At 46.8% G+C, this 19,326-nt stretch overlaps 1 protein-coding gene across 2 annotated transcripts in view; it reads left to right on the top strand.

Moving 5' to 3' along the window:
• Positions 1-19,326, top strand: part of PTPRT (protein tyrosine phosphatase receptor type T) — a 1,175,887-nt gene that overhangs the window by 1,109,112 nt on the left and 47,449 nt on the right. For both annotated transcript variants that reach the window (XM_058287117.2, XM_071211722.1), the window contains exon 19: positions 15,924-16,000. In XM_058287117.2, the coding sequence (XP_058143100.2) occupies positions 15,924-16,000 (77 nt within the window). The remainder of the gene's footprint in view (positions 1-15,923; positions 16,001-19,326) is intronic.

The following is a 19,326-nucleotide window of genomic DNA, read 5'->3' as shown; positions in this document are numbered from 1 at the left end:
CTGTCCCAGCAAGAGATGATGAGGCCTGAACTAGGCAGGGACAGTACCTGCGTGCCTTGTGCATGGTGTTCATTTCTGGGAGGAGAGGAAGAGAGACGCTCGTGACAGCCTTCATCCTCATGTACATGTGCATCAGATGTTGGTATGTGCAGGCTTCCAATCAGCCTAGGGAGAAGACAAAGCCATCTCATCCAAAATGCTGAGCACATATTATTAGTAGAACTGGAGTCCACGGCAGCCACCACAGTCTTAGTGTAGCCAACCTGGACCTTTTGACAACACATCAACTGGGTGGGTTGGAGTCCTTGGGCTCATCTCTCAGGATAACCCAGTTCAGCTAAAAAAAAAAAATGTGGAGGGTGGAGGCGGGGGGATCCTGAATGGCAAATTATCTCTACCACAATTCAGTGTTTTGTTTTGTTTTAAATGTCTAGACATTGCCTAAGGAAAAAAACTTAGAGGAAGAAAGAGTAAGATAGAGACAGCTTGGAAAGGAAGAAAGAGACAGAAGTTTTAGCTTAGCTGTTTCCTGTGCAGATTTAGGAATGAGCTATGAATGGTGGAACTAATCAGAAAACACATAATTTGTCTCTGGGAAGATAGTAATGCAGACAGCAAGATTGCTTGCAAATGAAGCATCAGAAGAGATGTTCAGCAAACATTTATTAAGACCCATGATGCATGGGCCTCCTCTGAGCCAGGCCCTGGGCAGGGCAGTGGAGAGATGGCAGTCCCTGCTCTCAAGGATGCCTTGCTCTGGCCATAGGTGGCTGCTTGCTCTGACCGACACTCTGCACACTGTGCCCTAAAAGATCTGTCATTTGTTCATTCTCCCTGTCAAAATATGAGTTTAGACAGCATCCACTAAATTGTAGGCTGTGTGGCCTTGGGCAATTGCCCTAAGCCTTAGTCTGCTCTCTGTAAAATGGGCAGAACCATGTCTTTGTCAAAGGGAGGTTGTAAAGATAAGAAGAAAAAAACACCTAGAGCACAGTAAAGAGGTTCTGTATCCCTGAGACAGGTATACCTGGGCTGGACTAGGTATCAGGGCCAAAGCCTATTGGGGGCCAAGGGTCAGTGCCAAGCCACATCTCTCTCCAGGCCTCCCGCTGCCCACCTTCATCTCTGCAAGCTCTCTCCCCCAAGCCATCCAGTCTCACCTGGACTCTTCCTGGTTGCTCTATGTCTAATCTGGTCCCAAACTTTTAATCTATCTGATTCCCAATAAGCCAGAAGGACTGCTTCAAAATGTGAATTGGATCATGTTATGTTCCTACTGAAAACCTTCAAATGGCTTCCTTTTGCTCTAGGGCACTCCTTATCTACTTATTCAAAGGCCCTCAGCCACCTGTCCAGGTTTATTTCACACGGTGCCCTGGTTAACTGGCAGTCTCCTCAATTAAGCCACTCTGGCTCTCATTCAGTCCTCTGTGCTTTACACACTCTCCCATGCCACAGGGTCTTTGCACATTCCTTGCATCAAAGTGCCCCGCTTGCCTCTTTGCCCTATAGGTCTACCTATTCTTCAGATCTCAGCTCAGTCATCCCTTCCTCAGGAAACTCCTCTGACCCTTCAAACTCCACTGTTCACTCCTAGACCACAAGCTACGCCTTCTCCTTAGCCCTTCTCATCACTGTGATTTGAGAGGCATTTGGGTGACTATCTCTTGACATTTGACTCCTGCCCTAGGATGGATGCTCTGTGACAACCGGACCATGACTGCATTTCACTTCTGTTTCCCCACACCTGGCATGTGGTTGGCGCTCAGTAAATCTAAACTGATTGTGGAAAAGCCCCGTCCTTTCCTCTCCGCAAGGCCCTGAAGGTCTCTACATTCTGGCTTCCCGAGTAAGAAATGGAACACTTAGAAAGGATGGGTCAAAATGACATTTGGAATGACAATAGTCTAGTAAGAAAGACTAGATTAAATGTGAATGAAGAGAGCAGAGACAGGGAACACAGGAAGAAGAGAAGAACAGTCTATTCCTTTTTAGAGCTGCTTCAGAGAAGGTAGAATTCCAGGAAGCAAGGAAAAGTAATGAGGAGGATTAGAACTCCATGACTGGGGGTGGAGAAGGTGCCTTGGCCTCACCACTTCCTGGTGCGGCAACACCCAGGAGACAGTGTGCCATCCAGGGCCAGCATTAGGGCGAGGTGTTTAAGGTGGCAACCGCTCTTGGGCTGACTGCACTTGCAGGACCCTGAGAGGCAGTGCCTCCTTAACTGTTGGACCCAAGGCACCTCACTTGCCTCACCCTAGTCCCGCCCTGTCTGCTTCTCTTTGCCTGAGAATTTTCTCCAAAGCTGGGGAAGGATGCCCTACCCCGCCCAAGGAAGCTGAGGAAGGCTGAGGAAATGACACCCCAGCAGAAGCCCTCAGCCATTGGATGCCCCAGCTTGCTCCCCTTCCCAGTGTCTGTGAGCCTCACCCATGGGGATTAGGATCCCATCACCCTCCTGGGCAACTCACCCTTTATTGGCTGCTGCCTTCTCCCCTTCTCCATCCTGCCCTCCCATAGAAACTGCTTGCACTGGAATCTCTACATCTACTTCTGGGGGAACCCAAAGGAAGACAGAGGGGATTCAAATACAATGATACCACCCAGATGGGTTTTTTTTTTTTAAAGATTTATTTTTATTTATTTCTACCCCCCCCCCAGTTGTCTGTTCTCTGTGTCTATTTGCTGCGTCTTCTTTGTCTGCTTCTGTTGTTGTCAGTGGCACGGGAATATGTGTTTCTTTTTGTGTGTCATCTTGTTGTGTCATCTCTCCGTGTGTGTGGCACCATTCCCAGGTGGGCTGAAATTTCTTTCACGCTGGGTGGCTCTCCTTATGGGGTGCACTCCTTGCACATGGGGTTCCCCTATGCAGGGGACACCCATGCGTGGCAGGGCACTCCTTGAGCGCATCAGCACTGCGCATGGGCCAGCGCCACACGGGTCAAGGAGGCCCGGGGTTTGAACGGTGAACCTCCCATGTGGTAGACGGACGCCCTAACCACTGGGCCTAGTCTGCTTTCCCCAGATGGCTTTAAATACCCCCCCACCTCCTTTCTAATTTAAGGGTCAATAGTTCCACAACAAATTGAGGCTGAACGAGTCTGCACTGAGACTGAAAGGAGATAGTGCCAAGAAAAGCAGTGTGTCAGGAAGCAGTGCAAGGCACAAAAGGGGACCAAAAGGCAAACAAACAAAAAAGCCTTGGAAACGGAAATGAGGAAGGTAAAAGAGAAACAGCCCCGAGGAATGAAAAGTGTTCCTGCCCTTGTATGTGTCCCTCCCAAAGGCAAAGCCTGCTATAAGTTGATAAATAGAAACATTCTTGGCTCGAGAAGAAAGCAGGTGTGATTAGCATCTTAAGGAACCCAGAGCAGAGAGGCTGGGGTGGAGGACAAAGGCCCAGGCTACAGAGAACAAAGAAGATTGAAGGGGGAGAGTAGGCAGGAAGGCTCTGCCTACAAATGAAACAATGGAAGAAAAACTTTGGCTAAATAACCCCTTTCGACTTCAAAATAGAGACATAATGTGCCTTTCCAGGGAGTGGACATGGAAAGGAAGTGAAAGGGAAGGAAAGGAATGGGGAAAATAAGAACAAAGAGTTCTTTACCTTCAAGCAGCTTGAAGGCAGAGGCTGGTGACTGGGAAATTTCAAGAACACCAAAGCATTCCTGAAATGGGAGGTTCTAGAGGGTGCTGCATGGACTGCCCGAAGGAAATTACACTGAGGCAGAGGAAGTGATCCCAGGTTTTGCAAATTTCATGAAAAGAGGCTATCCACCTGGGATCAGCCAGGATCCCAAAAGCAAACAGGTGGCTCCCTCAAATTGGTAAACTGAGAAGAGCTTAATCAAGAAATTCTTTATGAAGGTTGGTGTAGGGAAACTACAAGGGATAGTGCAGTACCCAGGGGACTAAATTCTACCATCAGGCCACAGAGAATGTGCTAGGGAGAGGTTACCAGAATCTAGAGGCAGAGCGACTGTGGAAGGGGGGTGCCTGCTAGTGAGAGGCGTGGTGGCCCCAGTGGAGGGAGATGAGGGAGTTGAACCCCTCCATCCAGGCTGCTGTCTCTGCTTCCCATTGTTTGAATCCAAGTAGAAGCCAGAGGTCAAGTCTATGACTTAGTCCAGTGGTTCCCCAAGTGTGGTCCCTGAACCAGGGACAGCAGCACCACCTAGGAGCTTGTTAGACATGCTAATTCCTGGGCTCTACCCCAGTCCTACTGAATCAGCATTGAAAATCTGTAGTATAAAAGAAGTCTTCCAGGTGATGCTGATGAGTTCACCCTCTTGGATTTAAAGAGCAAGGTGGAGACCAGCTAAGAGGGGGTCTGGAAGGCAAACAAGATGCCCAGTACATTTTCTGAGGCTACTTTTCTCCTGGTCTAGGACGAGCCATGGGGCTCAGGTGCATTGGAGTGTTAAGCATGGGTTCTGATCCCAGTCTGCTGTCCACCTTCTGCATGACCTTTAGCAAGGTCACTTCATCTCTCTGACACCCAGTTTCTGCATCTGTACTATGGTTCCAGGGCAGCTCTCAGGGCAAAGAGGCCAAATTAAGATGAGGAAATTTTGAATCTGAATCCGGTGTGGTCCCTGGAATCATAGACTTTTAAACCTAGGTGAGACTTAGGTAATAACCTCCTTGAGTCCACAGATAAGGAGACATGGTCCAGAGAGGTAGAGTGTCCGCACATCACACCACAAGTCTGTAGGGCAGCCATGACTGGGCCACAGTCTCTTGTCTCCTAGAATGTCATGTGCTCCCTTCCAAGGAGTCCTCTCTGCACCCAGATATTGGGGGGGGCGAGGGGGGAAGGATGACACGTTGAACATGCTAAGGGTCCGGACCCCAGAACAGACTGTGCACCAGATGAGTTCTTCAGAGACACTGTTCTCTTCTAGAAGCCAGGGTCCAGGGTGCCAAAGGGACCCCCACCTCCAGGGAGGAACTCATCTCTCTTCTCAGAAACAAGCCCAGAGGCTCTTCCTTGCAGCAGCTTTTTCTGTTGATCCCCAGAGACAGAGATTGGGGTGAGAAAGTGGGTGCCTTATTCAGTGACCTGCCTCAGTGCCTCCATCCTCCTTTGCTGTCTCTGAAGGTGACCCTGCCCAAGCCCTACAAACCTCTCCTGCTGCAGGCACCCCTTGAGCCTTGCCTTATCCTCTCAATGCACACCACTTCTACGCGTGCAGGCCCTAACCCACTGCCAACCCCTATGTCTCTTTCCTGCTGCCTTGTCCTGGCCACTGGAGCCCTCTCTGCTTGCTTGCAGGACAGACCAGAAGTGCTAGAAAATTCAAAGTCCCAGGAACATCCCTCTACCAGTGACCAATGGGCACGGGAACATCCAGACCCCAGCTCCCACCCCGCTTGGATGGAATAACCTGGACTGCTCTATCTTCCAGAGTTTCCCAGCAGGATTAAGCCCCAAGGGCCCACAGTGTCAACTTGCTTGACAGCACACCATTACTGGATTTCTCTCTCTCTCTCTCTTTCCCATTCCTCTCCTGGCATTTCCTGGTATCACCCCCCAAATCAAATACCTGCCTTCAAGTCCTGGTATCAGGTTTCCTTTGAGGGAATCCAAGAAACCTCTCTCCCTTCCTTCTGAAAGAGCCTCCAGGGAGGCCCTGGCTGGAAGGTCTGCTGAAGAGAAAACAATCCCTTCATCAAGTGGGCTGCAATCCCTCCAGCCTCTCTCTGGGCTCTGCTCCTCTAGCCTTAAGCCTCTGTTTCCCTTTGCCCCCCAAAAGCTTCCATCCACTGGTACAGCTCCTCGAGGGCCCTGTAAGAGAGGAGCTGCCCAAAGTCAACCAGATTTGGTTGCTGGGCAGAGCAAGGAGGTGCACAGAATGTGGAACATCTTGGCTCATGCCCGGGCCACCCTCTCTCCTGATAATGATGATTCAATCAAGATTAAATGAGGGACCTTTAGCTTCAATGAGGTACCCAGGCAGTCTCAGGGGAATTATCGGCCTCCTCCCTATCTGCTCTTTGCAAGATGATGGCATTAACATTTCCAATACTTCTAGGAAATGATTTTTCAGCTCCACAATTCATTGTAATGAGCCAAATCTCTTTTCTCTGAAAAATTGCATCTTTTCTTTACACTCTTCAATGCCCAGAAGACAGAGAGAAAGAACATCATATATCCAAACGATATTCTCTCCCCAGCCCCACCCCTCTAAAGTGATTCTCTCTTTAAGTGGATGTGACTTGAGAAGGCTGATTTATTGGGTAACCTTTGATGATAGAGGAAGGGAAGAGGAGTTTGTGTTTTATTTTGAGTTAGAACTGCACAAAAGGAAGAACTTAAGGCCCACTCCTCTAGGGTGGGCATGAGAACCAGCTTGGGGCCAGAGGAGGTGGGGGGGGGCAGGGCTGGAGTGGGCGGGTGTGGAAGGAGTGTGGTGTGGGGGCGACAGATCTTGGGATTCCAGGCACAGGTAAGGACCCCTCAGTAAATAAACATTTAACTTTGTACCTTCTCCTGAGATACTAACCTTCTTGGAGCCTTGATCTTCTCATCCATAAAAAAGGGGTGATGATATATACTTCACTGGATTACAACTAAAATCAAATATAGTACCCATAAGACTTCCAGAATAGTACCTGGTGCATTTTCCTGGCTCAATACACGTAAATTCTTGTACCTCACCATTCAGCGTAAGGGGATACTTTAGTCTTATGGCCCAGCCTTTCCCAAGACAAAGTGAAGTGAATAACAAGGACACTGGAAGCTAACTAACTGGACTTTGTTCTGCAGTGCATGTTGGAATCACCTGGGGGCTTGTTAAAACACACTGTTGCTGGGCCCCACCTCAGTATTTCTAATTTGGTAGACAGGGGCTGGGCCCCAAGAATTTGCATTTCTAACAAGTTCCCAAATGTTACCGATGCTACTAGTCCAGGGACCACACTTCAAAAACCAATGTCTAGAATAATAGTAAAACTAGATTTAGTTGATTTCTTACACTGTACCAGGTGCTTTCATATCTTACCTCTTTTAATCTGTGCAGCAAATCTGCAAAGGCAGATAAAAGTTTGATGTTGTAATTGGGGAAGTCAAGGCTCAAGGAAGGTAAGTGTAACTTGCCCCAGCTCTGCCTTCAGAGTCCACCCCATCCCCTGCCTCCCGTCTGCTGAAGGCAATAATGGGCTGCTGCTCTTGGGACAGGACATGCTGGGTCTGTGGGTGGAGTGAGGGGCCAGCTGTGGGGAGGTGAGGGATTGGAGTGCAGGATGCAGACAAACACTGCCAGTCTCGTGTAGAGTAAAGAACCCTGGGTCCCAGATGCAAGCTGGCTGAAATCAACCGTAGGGTCATGAGCAAGGAAGCGCCTGGCCCTTTCTGGTTCTCGGCCCTTCAGCCATGAAAGTGAATTGATGCACTGAACAGGTAGTTATTGGGCACCTGCATTGTACCACACATGGTTGGGGAGTGTCCTCCCTTACAGTGGAACGACCAACCAGGGATTAGTTAGTCACAGAAATACAATTCTTCTAAGAGCTCAGAAGAGTGCAAGGAGCTCTGAGGATTTTGGGGTGGGGAAATCACAGGAAGATTCCCAAGGAAAGGACATGGGGCTGAGAAAGGAAGTATGAGTGGGTGCCATGCCTACAGGAGCCGAGAATGGGGTGTTCCTCTGCACATGCAAAGGCCTTGGGTCAGAGGCAGCAGAGCGCATTTGAGCAACTGAAGGAAGGCCGCAGTGATCGGAGCAGTTTGGGGGATGGGCACATGTGGCTGGAGAGGGAAGTGGGTCCCAAACCATCAAATCATTGGGGAATTTGCAGGCTGAGGTCAGGGTGTGGTCTGCGGTCGGTGGCGTCCTGGAGCTGGTTCACAGCAGCTGGCCGGGGCAGACTGTCCAGTTGGTAGGAATCTTGTGAGCTGCTTGAGGCCAGGCTGGGAAATCGGCCACAATAGGAGTATTTACACCACAGAGGTCATTCATTGACCTACGGCTGATCTTTGTCCTAAAGCAAGGAGGATGGAATCCAAACAGAGGGACGGTCTTTCTGGTTCCCTAGAGTTGTGCTTCGTGGTCTTAGACCTCCATGTCCCCATTGTTATGTCTCCCCCTTTACCTGCTGCCACCAATCCTGTCCTCCCCACAAGCCAGTTCTCAGCCACCTGCCCCCTCAGCCCAGAGCTGGGTGGAGCGAGCCTGGCACCACTTCTCACCTCACCACTGTAGTTTGCTTCTCCTCCAGATGACTCTGCTTAACTCCCCTCCTGGTCTTGAATATCAAATGAGTAGCACCAAATTAGCTGTTTTTCAAGCTTACAAAATGTAGATAGAGCATAATGAACGTTCTGGGCTGCTTGTAAATTACCTCGTATAAACTCCCTCCCGTCGCCCGCCACCCCATCTTTCTCCATGTGCGCGTGGGTAAACACAATTTTTTATCCTTCTAATTATATAAAGTTAGAAGAAGAAGGGACACAGAACAATATTATCATCTCCCACAAGGAATAAATAAACCATGAGGACACTGCTACTCCTTGCAATGCCTTTCTGGTGAAGCTTCAGCTGAATTCTGTCCTTGTGCGAACACACACAGCTCTTTGCCCATGCAGCCCAATGGTTTTATAAGAAGAAGCACAAATGGGACATGCTAAGTTTCTGAGCATCTCTGTCTTCCTCACCTCCAGCCCAGAGCCTCATTTATTATGCACTTACTGTGTACCAGGCACCATCTTTGCACTTTTTGCACCTGCATTTTCTCATTTAATCCTCCCAATATTCTGAGAATTATATAGTATTGACTTCATTTTGCCAAAGAAACCAAAACTAAGGGAGATGAACTCATTTCCTAAATGATGAAACTGAGATTTGTTTTTTTTTTAAGATTTATTCATTTATTTCTCTCTCCTTCCCCCGCCCCAGTTGTCTGTTCTCTGTGTCTATTTGCTGCATGTTCTTTGTCCACTTCTGTTGTTGTCAGCAGCACAGGAATCTGTGTTTTTTTGTTGCATCATCTTGTTTTGTCAGCTCTCCATGTGTACGGTGCCATTCCTGGTCAGGCTGAAATTTCTTTCGTGCTGGGCTGCTCTCCTTACAGGGCACACTCCTTATGCGTAGGGCTCCCCTGCACAGGGACACCCCTGCATGGCAGGGCACTCCTTGTGCACATCAGCACTGCGCATGGGCCAGCTCCACACTGGTCAAGGAGGCCCAGGGTTTGAACCGCGACCTCCCATGTGGTAGATGGACACCCTAACCACTGGGCCAAGTCTGCTTCCTGAAACTGAAATTTGATTGCAGATCTGACCCAGATATCTATACCTCACATAATTATTTAAAAGTGAATCCTGCAGAGTGGGTGTAGCTCAATCATTGAGCTTCAAAAGGTATGAGGTCCTAGGTTCAATCCCTGGTACCTCCTTTCAGAAAAAAAAAAAAGTGAATCCTACTTACAAAAGGTTAGCTCACTTGGGAATGGATCTTGGTCATTTCATACTAAAATACCTTTGCAAAGCCCTCAGAAAAGAGACTGCATTTGAATGCCTTGCAGAGCCCAGGAATAAGTACCTTAATATGGCGTAGGAACCTTCTCTAACCAAACCCCCATTTACCTCCACCATCTCCTCTCCCATGGCTAATCTCCTCACTCTAGATCCACAGGGCAGGAAATTGTGCTTGCTTATCCAGGCTCTCTACTTTCCCTCTTGCTGTTCCCTCTGATGGAAAGACTCTTCACTGTCTACTGATCAAGTCTTACTTTTCCTTCCTCATTCAAATGTCACTTCACAAAGCTCTCTATTTGAAAACTTGCTAGAACTTGAAGTTCCACTTCTGTGTATAATCTTTCTCCCTATTAAATTTACAAACTCCTTAATCACAAGTATCACGGTTGATAACACTTTCTTTGTCCTTCAGCTAGTGCGGTACATAACAGGTGCTCAGGAAATATGATCTTAATGATTGGATGAAGAGAAGATAATTGGCAAACAACTGTGATCAGAGGTATCTTTTGCCTTTAAGAATATTTAACAAACTATGTTTCTTCTTTTCTTGTTCTTCCTCATTTTTGTTTTCAGATTTTAAAATTCTGTTTTGTATTAAGCAAAATAGCCTTTCAACACTCCAGTGTTACAGATCCTGGGGCCAGACATAACTCAATAAATAAAGGAGATTTTTAAATCAATAAGTCATTAGACCAATGAATGAATTGCATGTTTTTTTAAGGCTTTCGGTTTCTGTATCTGCTGGTAGCAATATCCCTGGGCTCAGGGTGAGCTCTGGGCCTTGTCTAAACTCCCAGCCTATTGGCTGGACTTTTCCCCAGGAAGCCTCACTCTCTGGGCCTAGAAGACAATGGGAGCAGGGGTCAGCCACCCGCAGCCTGCAGGAGTGGAGCCCATGAGCTGCTTGCAGTCCTGGCCAGTGCACTGTGTGGATGAGCGAGGGCTCACGACCAGAAGGAGGCAGAGGCTGCGGAACTTGGGAATCCTGCTGAAACTCTGAGTGCCAGGTTCTTTGTCTGCAAAATGACAATAATAATAGCACATAATTATGATAGTATTATGATACCCTACAGTGATTTTGAGGAATAGATGACTGGGTGAGGTAGTGTATGTGAATGGGTACCTTCCATGGATTCAATAAAGGTTAACTTCAAACTCCTCCCCACTTCCCACTTTCCTCTGCCCTCCCAAAAGAATTATTTTTACCTACCACCTACTGCCTCCAGTTGCTTCCACCGAAAATCTCCATGATAAGCAAGAAAACTGGCATCCATTTACCACGTTTTCTATATTAGTGTGTAACTCGTGGCAGATACTCAATGGATATTTCTTGAATGAATGAATGAATAAATGAATGACCATGAGGTGGTATCCTGTGCCCCTCCTGGGCCTGCCTGACCTCAGACCTTGCCCTCTCCTGCTCTATTCTACAAGGAGACTGGGCCCTCAGGTTACATTTCCCAGGTTCTCTTGTCAGCTGGTCTCCTGTGCCTCTGGCTGGGTTTGACCAATGAGGTGCACTGGTGGGAGACTTGAGGGAGAGGGAAAGGGAGAAGCCCAGGTCTTTCTCCCTGTCTACCTCGGTCACAGATGCCTTCTTTGGCAGCGAGGGACTCTCCTCCCCAGTTACAGCTCCCATCAGAGAGGCCCACTGTGACTCCACTTTCTACCAAGAGACCCCAGCTGCTGCGTTCTGGTAACCACTCCTCCTCCTCTGTCCCTCCAACCCCAGGGGAGGTTGTGTCTCCCTGTTTTTGCTTATCTCTGAGTTACTTTTCTCTTCTCTGTTCAACTTCTCAACTCTTCCATCACCTGGGTAATCAATCCTCTGTCCTTAATTCCCTCTGCTATATATACTTGAAGTGGTTTCTGTTTTCCTGCTCAGACCCCTCTTTGGAAACAGGAATGTGTGGACTCAGAGTTGAGAACCTCATTCTCCAAGCTTCATCATTCACTGGCCATGTGGCCAGTCCGTCTTTGTGAGCCTGTTTCCCCATTTGTAGCAGGACCTAACAGAACTCATCCTTGCGTGAATCCAGGCCCTCACCATCTTCCAGGCCCCTTTGGAGGTGAAGGGGATAGAACAGGGACCAAAACAGATAATGTCCCTGCCCCCAAGGAGGCTTCAGCTAGGACCCTCGGGGATGCCCACAGCTAGGAACCCCACCCCTGGTCTAGAGTGAGGTAGACTGGCCAGCAGGCATAACATCTATGCACTGATGAGTACACTGTGACCCTCTTCCCCACTGGGGTGCTCCATTTGCATGCACCACCATTTGCATGCATCTCTTAGCTGTCAGAGCTAACCTTAATTGTCAAGGATGATCCTGATTCTTCTGCTATACCAGTTTTTTTAAAAGTGACTTTTATTTGGTGTTATTGGAAGTAAATTGACTAAAACTTGCAAATCTTGTTTATGCCTGGATTGTGTTTGAAAAGGTATTCTTTGTAACGTGATTTTTAGTTATTGATGACTTCTTTTATAATGATTTAGTCAGTTTCACCTTAATCATAGTATTGGTAACAATTCTGAAGCTGACAATCAATTTGCAGCAATACTTCATGAGGCAAAAGAAAAGCAATTTGTGCACATGTAGAAAATAGGTAAATTTGCCATTTTAAAGCAAGCATGAAAATGGAACATTTTAAGTCAGATTCAACACTTATCTATCACACCCTGAGTATTTTCATATGGACTATTTGCCATTGTCCCTCTGAAGAAGGTATTTTCAGCTCCCATTTTACTGATGAAATCACTAAGATTTAAAGAGGTAGGTGTCAGAAGAAATTGTTACTGTACTTACAAGACAACAGATCTTACGGTGATGAAAGACACAATGTCTAAGAAAAATTTTATATTTTTTCAACTTTAAATTTTTTACTATTTTATTTGTTTTTCAAAACTATGATTTCATTTTCTTATTAATTTTATTTGGTTATTTTGTTGACTTCCTTTTTGGAAGAAGTTTTGGATCACAGAAGCGTCACAACTGAGGCAGGAGAGGATCACTGGTACAGGGTGGCAGTGGTGGGGGGATGCGTGGGGAGGGGTGCACCTGGGGCATGCATCTAAGGCATATGAGTATGTTCAAGTGTTCATGGAGCATTTTCTCAGTGGATATAGACCCCCACAATAACTGAAAGAATATTGAATTCCCATCCTGGGGAGTCCTACTTCATTCTCTAATAGAACAGCAATAATCCCCTGAGAACAAGGGCAGTGCCTAGTGAAAGCAGACTACTGATGGTTGTACTTATGAAACGTTTCTCGTGAAATTGAAACTTTGTCTAGCATTATATATTGCTTAAGAGTTACTTTCTGAAAGCCTCCTTGTTGCTCAAATGTGGCCTCTCTCTAAGCCAAACTCAGCAAATAAATGCATTACCTTCCCCCTGGCATGGTACATGACTCCCAGAGATGAGCCTCCCTGGCACCAAGGGATTATTACCAAGCACCAACTAGCACTACATCTGGAAAAAGGTGTTGACCAAAAGGGGGAAATATTAAACACAAAAGAGTTTTTTGGCTAAGGGATTTCAAAGTGAGTCAGGAGGTCATTCCAATAGTTACACTTGTACATATCTCAAAGGCTCTCATTGACTGCTGCCACCATAAACGGTGCCTCAAACAGTGGAGCTCATGAGGGCTCTAGAGACATCTAGACACTATAAGCAGGGTAGACAGGCACAGGAATTCAGCACCTGTCAGTGGAATTTACTCTTCCCAGGGTAACAGAGTTCAACTAATTTATAGTTGCCCTCTAAATGGCTTTTCTGACTTTTTTATTTGAACCTACAATTAGCACTATACTTGTTAATTATATATCCCGGAGACTTAAATCTTTGGTCCATTCATGGGTCAGTTGAGCCCTGAATCTTAGCAGAGTTGCAACACCTACCTTCCAGTTCTTTGGCCTCACCCAGGATAACTAACAAGGACATGATGATGGACAACACCTATTCCAAGGAACAAAGAGTGTCTGCACCAGCAAGCAAGATAGTTCCATCCATCTGCCTCATGGTATCTAAGCCCCCTCTCGATTTAGAGGTGGAGCAGACACCGCCATCCCAGGGTCCACAGGATGGAGAAATAAAATATGGATTAGAGTAGATTTACTGGTATTCTACTACAGAGCTATTGTATCATTACAATATTATTTTATTTTATTTTATTTTATTTTATTTATTTATTTTTTTTATTTAATTTCCCCCCCTCCCCTGGTTGTCTGTTCTTGGTGTCTATTTGCTGCGTCTTGTTTCTTTGTCCGCTTCTGTTGTTGTCAGCGGCACGGGAAGTGTGGGCGGCGCCATTTCTGGGCAGGCTGCTCTTTCTTTTCACGCTGGGCGGCTTTCCTCAAGGGCGCGGGGGACACCCTTGCGTGGCACGGCACTCCTTGCGCGCATCAGCACTGCGCATGGCCAGCTCCACACGGGTCAAGGAGGCCCGGGGTTTGAACCGCGGACCTCCCATGTGGTAGACGGACGCCCTAACCACTGGGCCAAAGTCCGTTTCCCACAATATTATTTTAATTGTGTCATTGATGTGGAGACAGTGGCCACGGGAGTTGCTTAAGGCAGGGAGAAGAAAGAAGAGGTGTGATGTAGGGGCATTTTCAGGACTTGGAGTTGTCCTGAATGATGTTGCATGGACAGATGCAGAACATTATCTATCCTGCCCTAACCCACTGAATGGACTGGGGGGAGAGTGTAAACTACAATGTAAACTATAATCCATGCTGTGTAGCAGTGCTCCAAAATGTATTTACCAAATGCAATGAATGTGCCACACTGATGAAAGAGGTTGTTGACGTGGGAGGAGTCTGGGGGTGGGGAGTGGGGGATATGGGAACCTCTTATATTTCTTAATGTAACACTTTGTATAATCTATGTATCTTTTAAAAAAAGACAATAAAAAAATTTGCTAAAAGAAACAGGGTGTGCATCACTATCCCCAAATCCTCAAGATTGGGGAATGAACAATGGATTACAGTAGACTTATTATTATTCTATTATAGACTTATCATTATTCTAGCAATGGAAGAACTGTTATCATTGTTATAAAGGCAGTGGTCACCAGAGGCTCGAAGGGGAGGGAAAGGAAGAATAGGTGTAATATGGGGACATTTTGGGGACATTGAAATTGTCCTATATTACATTGCAATGATGGATACAGGCCATTACAGATTTTGTCATAACCTACAAAAATGTGTGAGATAAATTGTAAACTATAATGTAAACTATAGTCCACCATTGGTAGCAATGCTTCAGTATGTGTTCATCAATTGCAGGAAATGCACCACACTAATGAGGGATGTTGTTGGTGTGGGAGGCTGTGGGGGGGGGCATATGGGAATCCCCTATAATTTTTAAGCAGCATTTATGTAATCTAAAGCTTCTTTAAAAAGAAAAATTAAAAATTTTTATAAAAGGAGTAGGTGACTCACTTAGGTAAGTAATGACAAATCCAGAATCAGAAAGGTAAGCAGGAAAAACAGGACACACTTACAGGTCCTTTTATTTTAATTGTGGTAACATATATAGGATAAAATTTGCTATTTTAACCATTTGTAAGTGTACAATTGATTTGTATTAATCACTCTTACAATGCCACACTACAATCACCACCTTCCATTACTAAACCTTTGTCATCACCCCAAACAGAAACTCTTTATCTGTAAAGAGGTAACTCCCATTCCACCTCCCCCAAGCCCCTCATAACCTCTAATTTACTTTCTGTCTCTATGAATGTGCTTATTCTAGACATTCCAAATAAGTGGAATCACATAATATTTGAACTTTGTGTCTGGCTTATTTCACTTACCATAATTTTTCCAAGGTTCATCCATATCTTCACATGTATCAGAACTTCATTCCTTTTTAGGACTGAATAATATTACATGTATATACCACATTTTATTTATCCATTTATGTCAGTGAATGCTTGAATCGCTTCCACCTTTTAGTTGTTGTGAACAATGCTGCTGTGAACACTGGATTCACATGTTTGAGTCCCTGTTTTCAATTCTTTGGGATATATTCCTAAGAGTAGGATGGCGAGGTCATATGATATTTCTGTTTAAGTTTTTGAGAAACTGACAAACTGTTTTTCCACAACTGCTATACCTCTTTACATTCCCAACCAGCAATGCAGGAGAGTGCCAATTTCACCACATCCTCACCAACATTTATTTTCGGTTTTTCCGTTTTTGTTTTATAATAGCTATTATAGTGGGTATGAAGCTGTGCCAGTTATTTTTAAGGCGTATTAACCTCTCTGAAGAGAGAATAACTGAGGGTGGTGCCGAGGCAGTGTGTGCCAGTGGAGCAAGGTGCCTAGCGTCCAGTAATTAGTTAATGGTAGCTATAAAGACTAGAGCCGAGTACTGCTGGCGCCTCATCCAGAAGCGATGTATCAGCACCCCCTTGTTCTCTGCTCTATCTGCAGATGACCATTCCCGAGTGAGGCTGCTGGTGCTGGACGGAGACCCACACTCTGACTACATCAACGCCAACTACATTGACGTGAGTGTGTGGCTGGGCCTGGGCAGCCAGGGGCTGGGGTTGGCTGCAGCAGGCTCCAGGTCTGTGCCTGGGGTGGCTCTTCAGGAATGTATTTAGAGCAGTCTGCATCCTGGTGGACTTGTGCAACCAGATAACCCAAGTTGATCCTCTTTCAGGCTGGTTGAGATAGCCAGCTCTATGGGGGCCCTAGGCCACTGCAATATCATTTATTCATTTGTATATTTGTCTGTTTATCCATTCATTCATTTGAATGTATAGACATATATGTAACAAAAATTTAATAGTGTCTCCTGGATGCTGGATGCTATGGAAACGTTAAAGCTGAAAGTGCCATGGTCTCTACCCTTGGAAACCTTAGCAGGGAGACGAGTTGTGCACATCAATAATTCCAGAACAAACGAGAAAGTAGTAAGTGTCATAAGTTCAGATAAAAGGCTGCAGGGATTCAGAGATAGAAAAAAAATCACTTCTTCCATCAGGACTGCAAATGTGATGTGAACCAAAGTTTCAAGCACAAGTAGAATTTAGAAATTTAGAAAAAAGAGAGGGAAGAAGAGCCTCTGGTTAGAGAGGGGAGCACAAGCAGAGGATGTGGAGCAGTTCAGTTTGAGGGGAGCAGAGACTATACAATGGGGACTAGATAGTGGAAAAGAAGGTTGGGGTGGATCACTGATGGTTTAGATGGTTAGTCTTAGGCTGTTTGACTTTATCCTGTAGGGAAGACAAAACTTGGAAAGTTTTTAATCAAGGAGGTGACCAGTTCAGAGCTGAGCTTTGGAATGACTTATCTGCCATCAAGGGTAAGATCGATCAGAGGAAAGAGAGTGGAATTAGGACCACCAATTAGAAATGAGACTGATTCAGTATTTCAGAAACTGCTCTGGAAGGGACTGAATCCAGCAGGAACCAAGAGGTATAGAGGGGTGTGTGGAGGTGAGAGAGTTTGCAAAGGTTGGCCATGACCACTGGGACCAGACGGGCATCCCAGCACAACTGGCTACAACCAGGACCTGAGAAGGAGCCCAGAGGCTTCAAGGAGTGGCTCAGAAATCCACGGAGAGCCCTCTGACTCCCATGCTTCTTTGTGGGATCACCAGTTAGAGAGACCATCACAGTGGCATGCTTTGTGAAATCCCCATAATCTAGACTGAGCCAGATGATCCATTAATTCAACAAGTATTTATTGAGCCCCATGCTGGCCATTTGCCTGTTGCCCCTGGATCCATTCCTCGGTCCTCCCCCTGCTCTTCTCTACAGTGTGTGTGTCAGGAGTGGACTGGGTGGAGGGTTGGGGGGACCTGCGGGCTGCATTTCCCCTACCAGCTTCTGTCTCAGTGTTTCCACATGGGAGGCACTAATAGGAGATTGCAGAGGGGCAGGAAGGAGGAAGCCAGCCTGCTTCTCCTTCTCTCTCCTTCTCTCCCATGGCTGGTAGCTCCCTATGTGGACATGTCCTTTCTGTGGCTTCAGCTTCCATCAACCAGGGCCCACCACAGTGACAACTTCTGCCAGGTAGCCCCAGCTCCTGAGCTCCGATAGCCTCTCTTTCTCCCATCATTCTTCTAGTTGTAGGGGTATTTGTAGCTCATCCCTACTCTTGTTGCTCATCCCTGAGTCGCCCCTTTCTGGAATCTCAGTTCCTCCATCACCTGTATAACCAACTCCCTGCACTGAATTCCTGAGAACACTGAGAGTGGTTTCTGTTTCCCCACCTGGACCCTGACTAACACATGAATCTGCTCTGTGGTCAGGAACTGGGCTGGAAGTCACAGCAGGGGTCAAAGTAGACAGTCTCTACCACCATGACCATTCTTGGAAAGGTCCCAAGGTATTGACCAGTTCTTAAGGGCTTGTCTCTAGCCAGGACCAATGCACTCCAAGCATTCACCCCTCCACGGCTTCAGCCTTTCCCTCGTTCATCTAGCGTTCATTCCACAAACATAGAGCAGACCCTCCACTGCACTCTGGAGGTAAAAACACCAAGCCCCTGACTAAAGGGGACTCTCAGTCTGGTGGGGGTGTCAGATGAGAAAAGAGATCCTCATGGAGAAGGCGCGGTGGGAGTATAAAGGAAAGCTAAAGCCTAGGGGCAGGCAAGGGGTGGGGTGGGGAGGTCAGCGAAGGCTTCCTGGAAGAGGATGCCTCAGTCTTAGAGGATGAGTAAGAGTCAGCCAGGGAAGAGGGATTTATAATCACCTAAGAATTACCGATCACCTCTCATGTACCAGCACAGCCTTCCAAGGAAAATGCCTTTACTTCCCATCCCCTGATGAGGAAGCTGAGGCTCTTGAGGTAATGCAATTTATCCAGGACCACGCAGCTAGGAGGTGAGGGAGGGGGGAGCAGAAGTGGGACCCGGGCGTGCCTTCCCCACACGCCCTCTGCCTTTAATACCAGCAGGAAAGCAGTGACAACAGCAATTGCCTCTTGTCGAGACACTCCTGGGCCCTATGTTGGGTGCTTTAAATGAGCCAGCACTTCAGGATAGGGTGACCACCCCACCTTCCAGATGGAGAAGCTGTGGTTTAGAGAGACTACAATGCTTGTCCAAGGCCATGCAGCTGGTCAGACCTAAATGACTCCCAGTCCAGTGCTCTTTCTCCTGCCCTGTCCCACCCTCTCCTGGACACCCCCTTGTACCCAGCACACAGCAGGGACTTCCTGCCTTGCTTCCTGCCATTTCCCCTCAACCCTCTCTGTCCTGGTAGATGTGGCAGCCGTGGGTACCATGGCCCACACGGAACCTGCCAGCTTGAGTTGCTGATCTGGAATTTGTCATCTGAGCAGAAATCCTCAGAGAAGGTCACTTTCCTAGACAAAAACCCACACCAAGTTTGAGTGTGTGCCTGGCTGCAGTCAGAGCCAAGCTGCGCTTTGGTATTTTAGAGGCCAACAAATGAAATTGCTTTAAAGGCAAGGGAATCTCTGCTACAATTCTAAATACACTCCCCATTACTAGCATGTCCTGGCACTTTCTATCATTACAGCATTTTGTGAGCATTTAAAGATATGAAGCTAGGGGTCAGAGGTTGCCCAAGGTCACACGGCAAGAATCCAACTCTCTGTTCACCTAGGACACACCACAACCCCTTCCCTCACTCTTTAAGAAGTAAATCGTGCAGACAGGGGACAAACAGCCCCTGCGAGAGGCTGCCCTAATATGGGATAGCAGACTCCTTGCTGGATTCAGTGGTTAGCATGAATGGCTAAGAAGAATAAAGTCAAGAATTCAGGACTTTCTGCTTGCTAGCCTGGTGATCTTGGGTACAGTACTTAGTTGGCCTGATATCCATAAAATCGGGAAACACCGCGGCATAGGAACATAA

This window comes from Dasypus novemcinctus, chromosome 24 (genome assembly GCF_030445035.2).
Source record: "Dasypus novemcinctus isolate mDasNov1 chromosome 24, mDasNov1.1.hap2, whole genome shotgun sequence".
Taxonomy (NCBI): Eukaryota; Metazoa; Chordata; class Mammalia; order Cingulata; family Dasypodidae; genus Dasypus; species Dasypus novemcinctus.
Note: the sequence above shows the minus strand (reverse complement) of the source record. Positions and strands in the feature narration are given on the sequence as shown.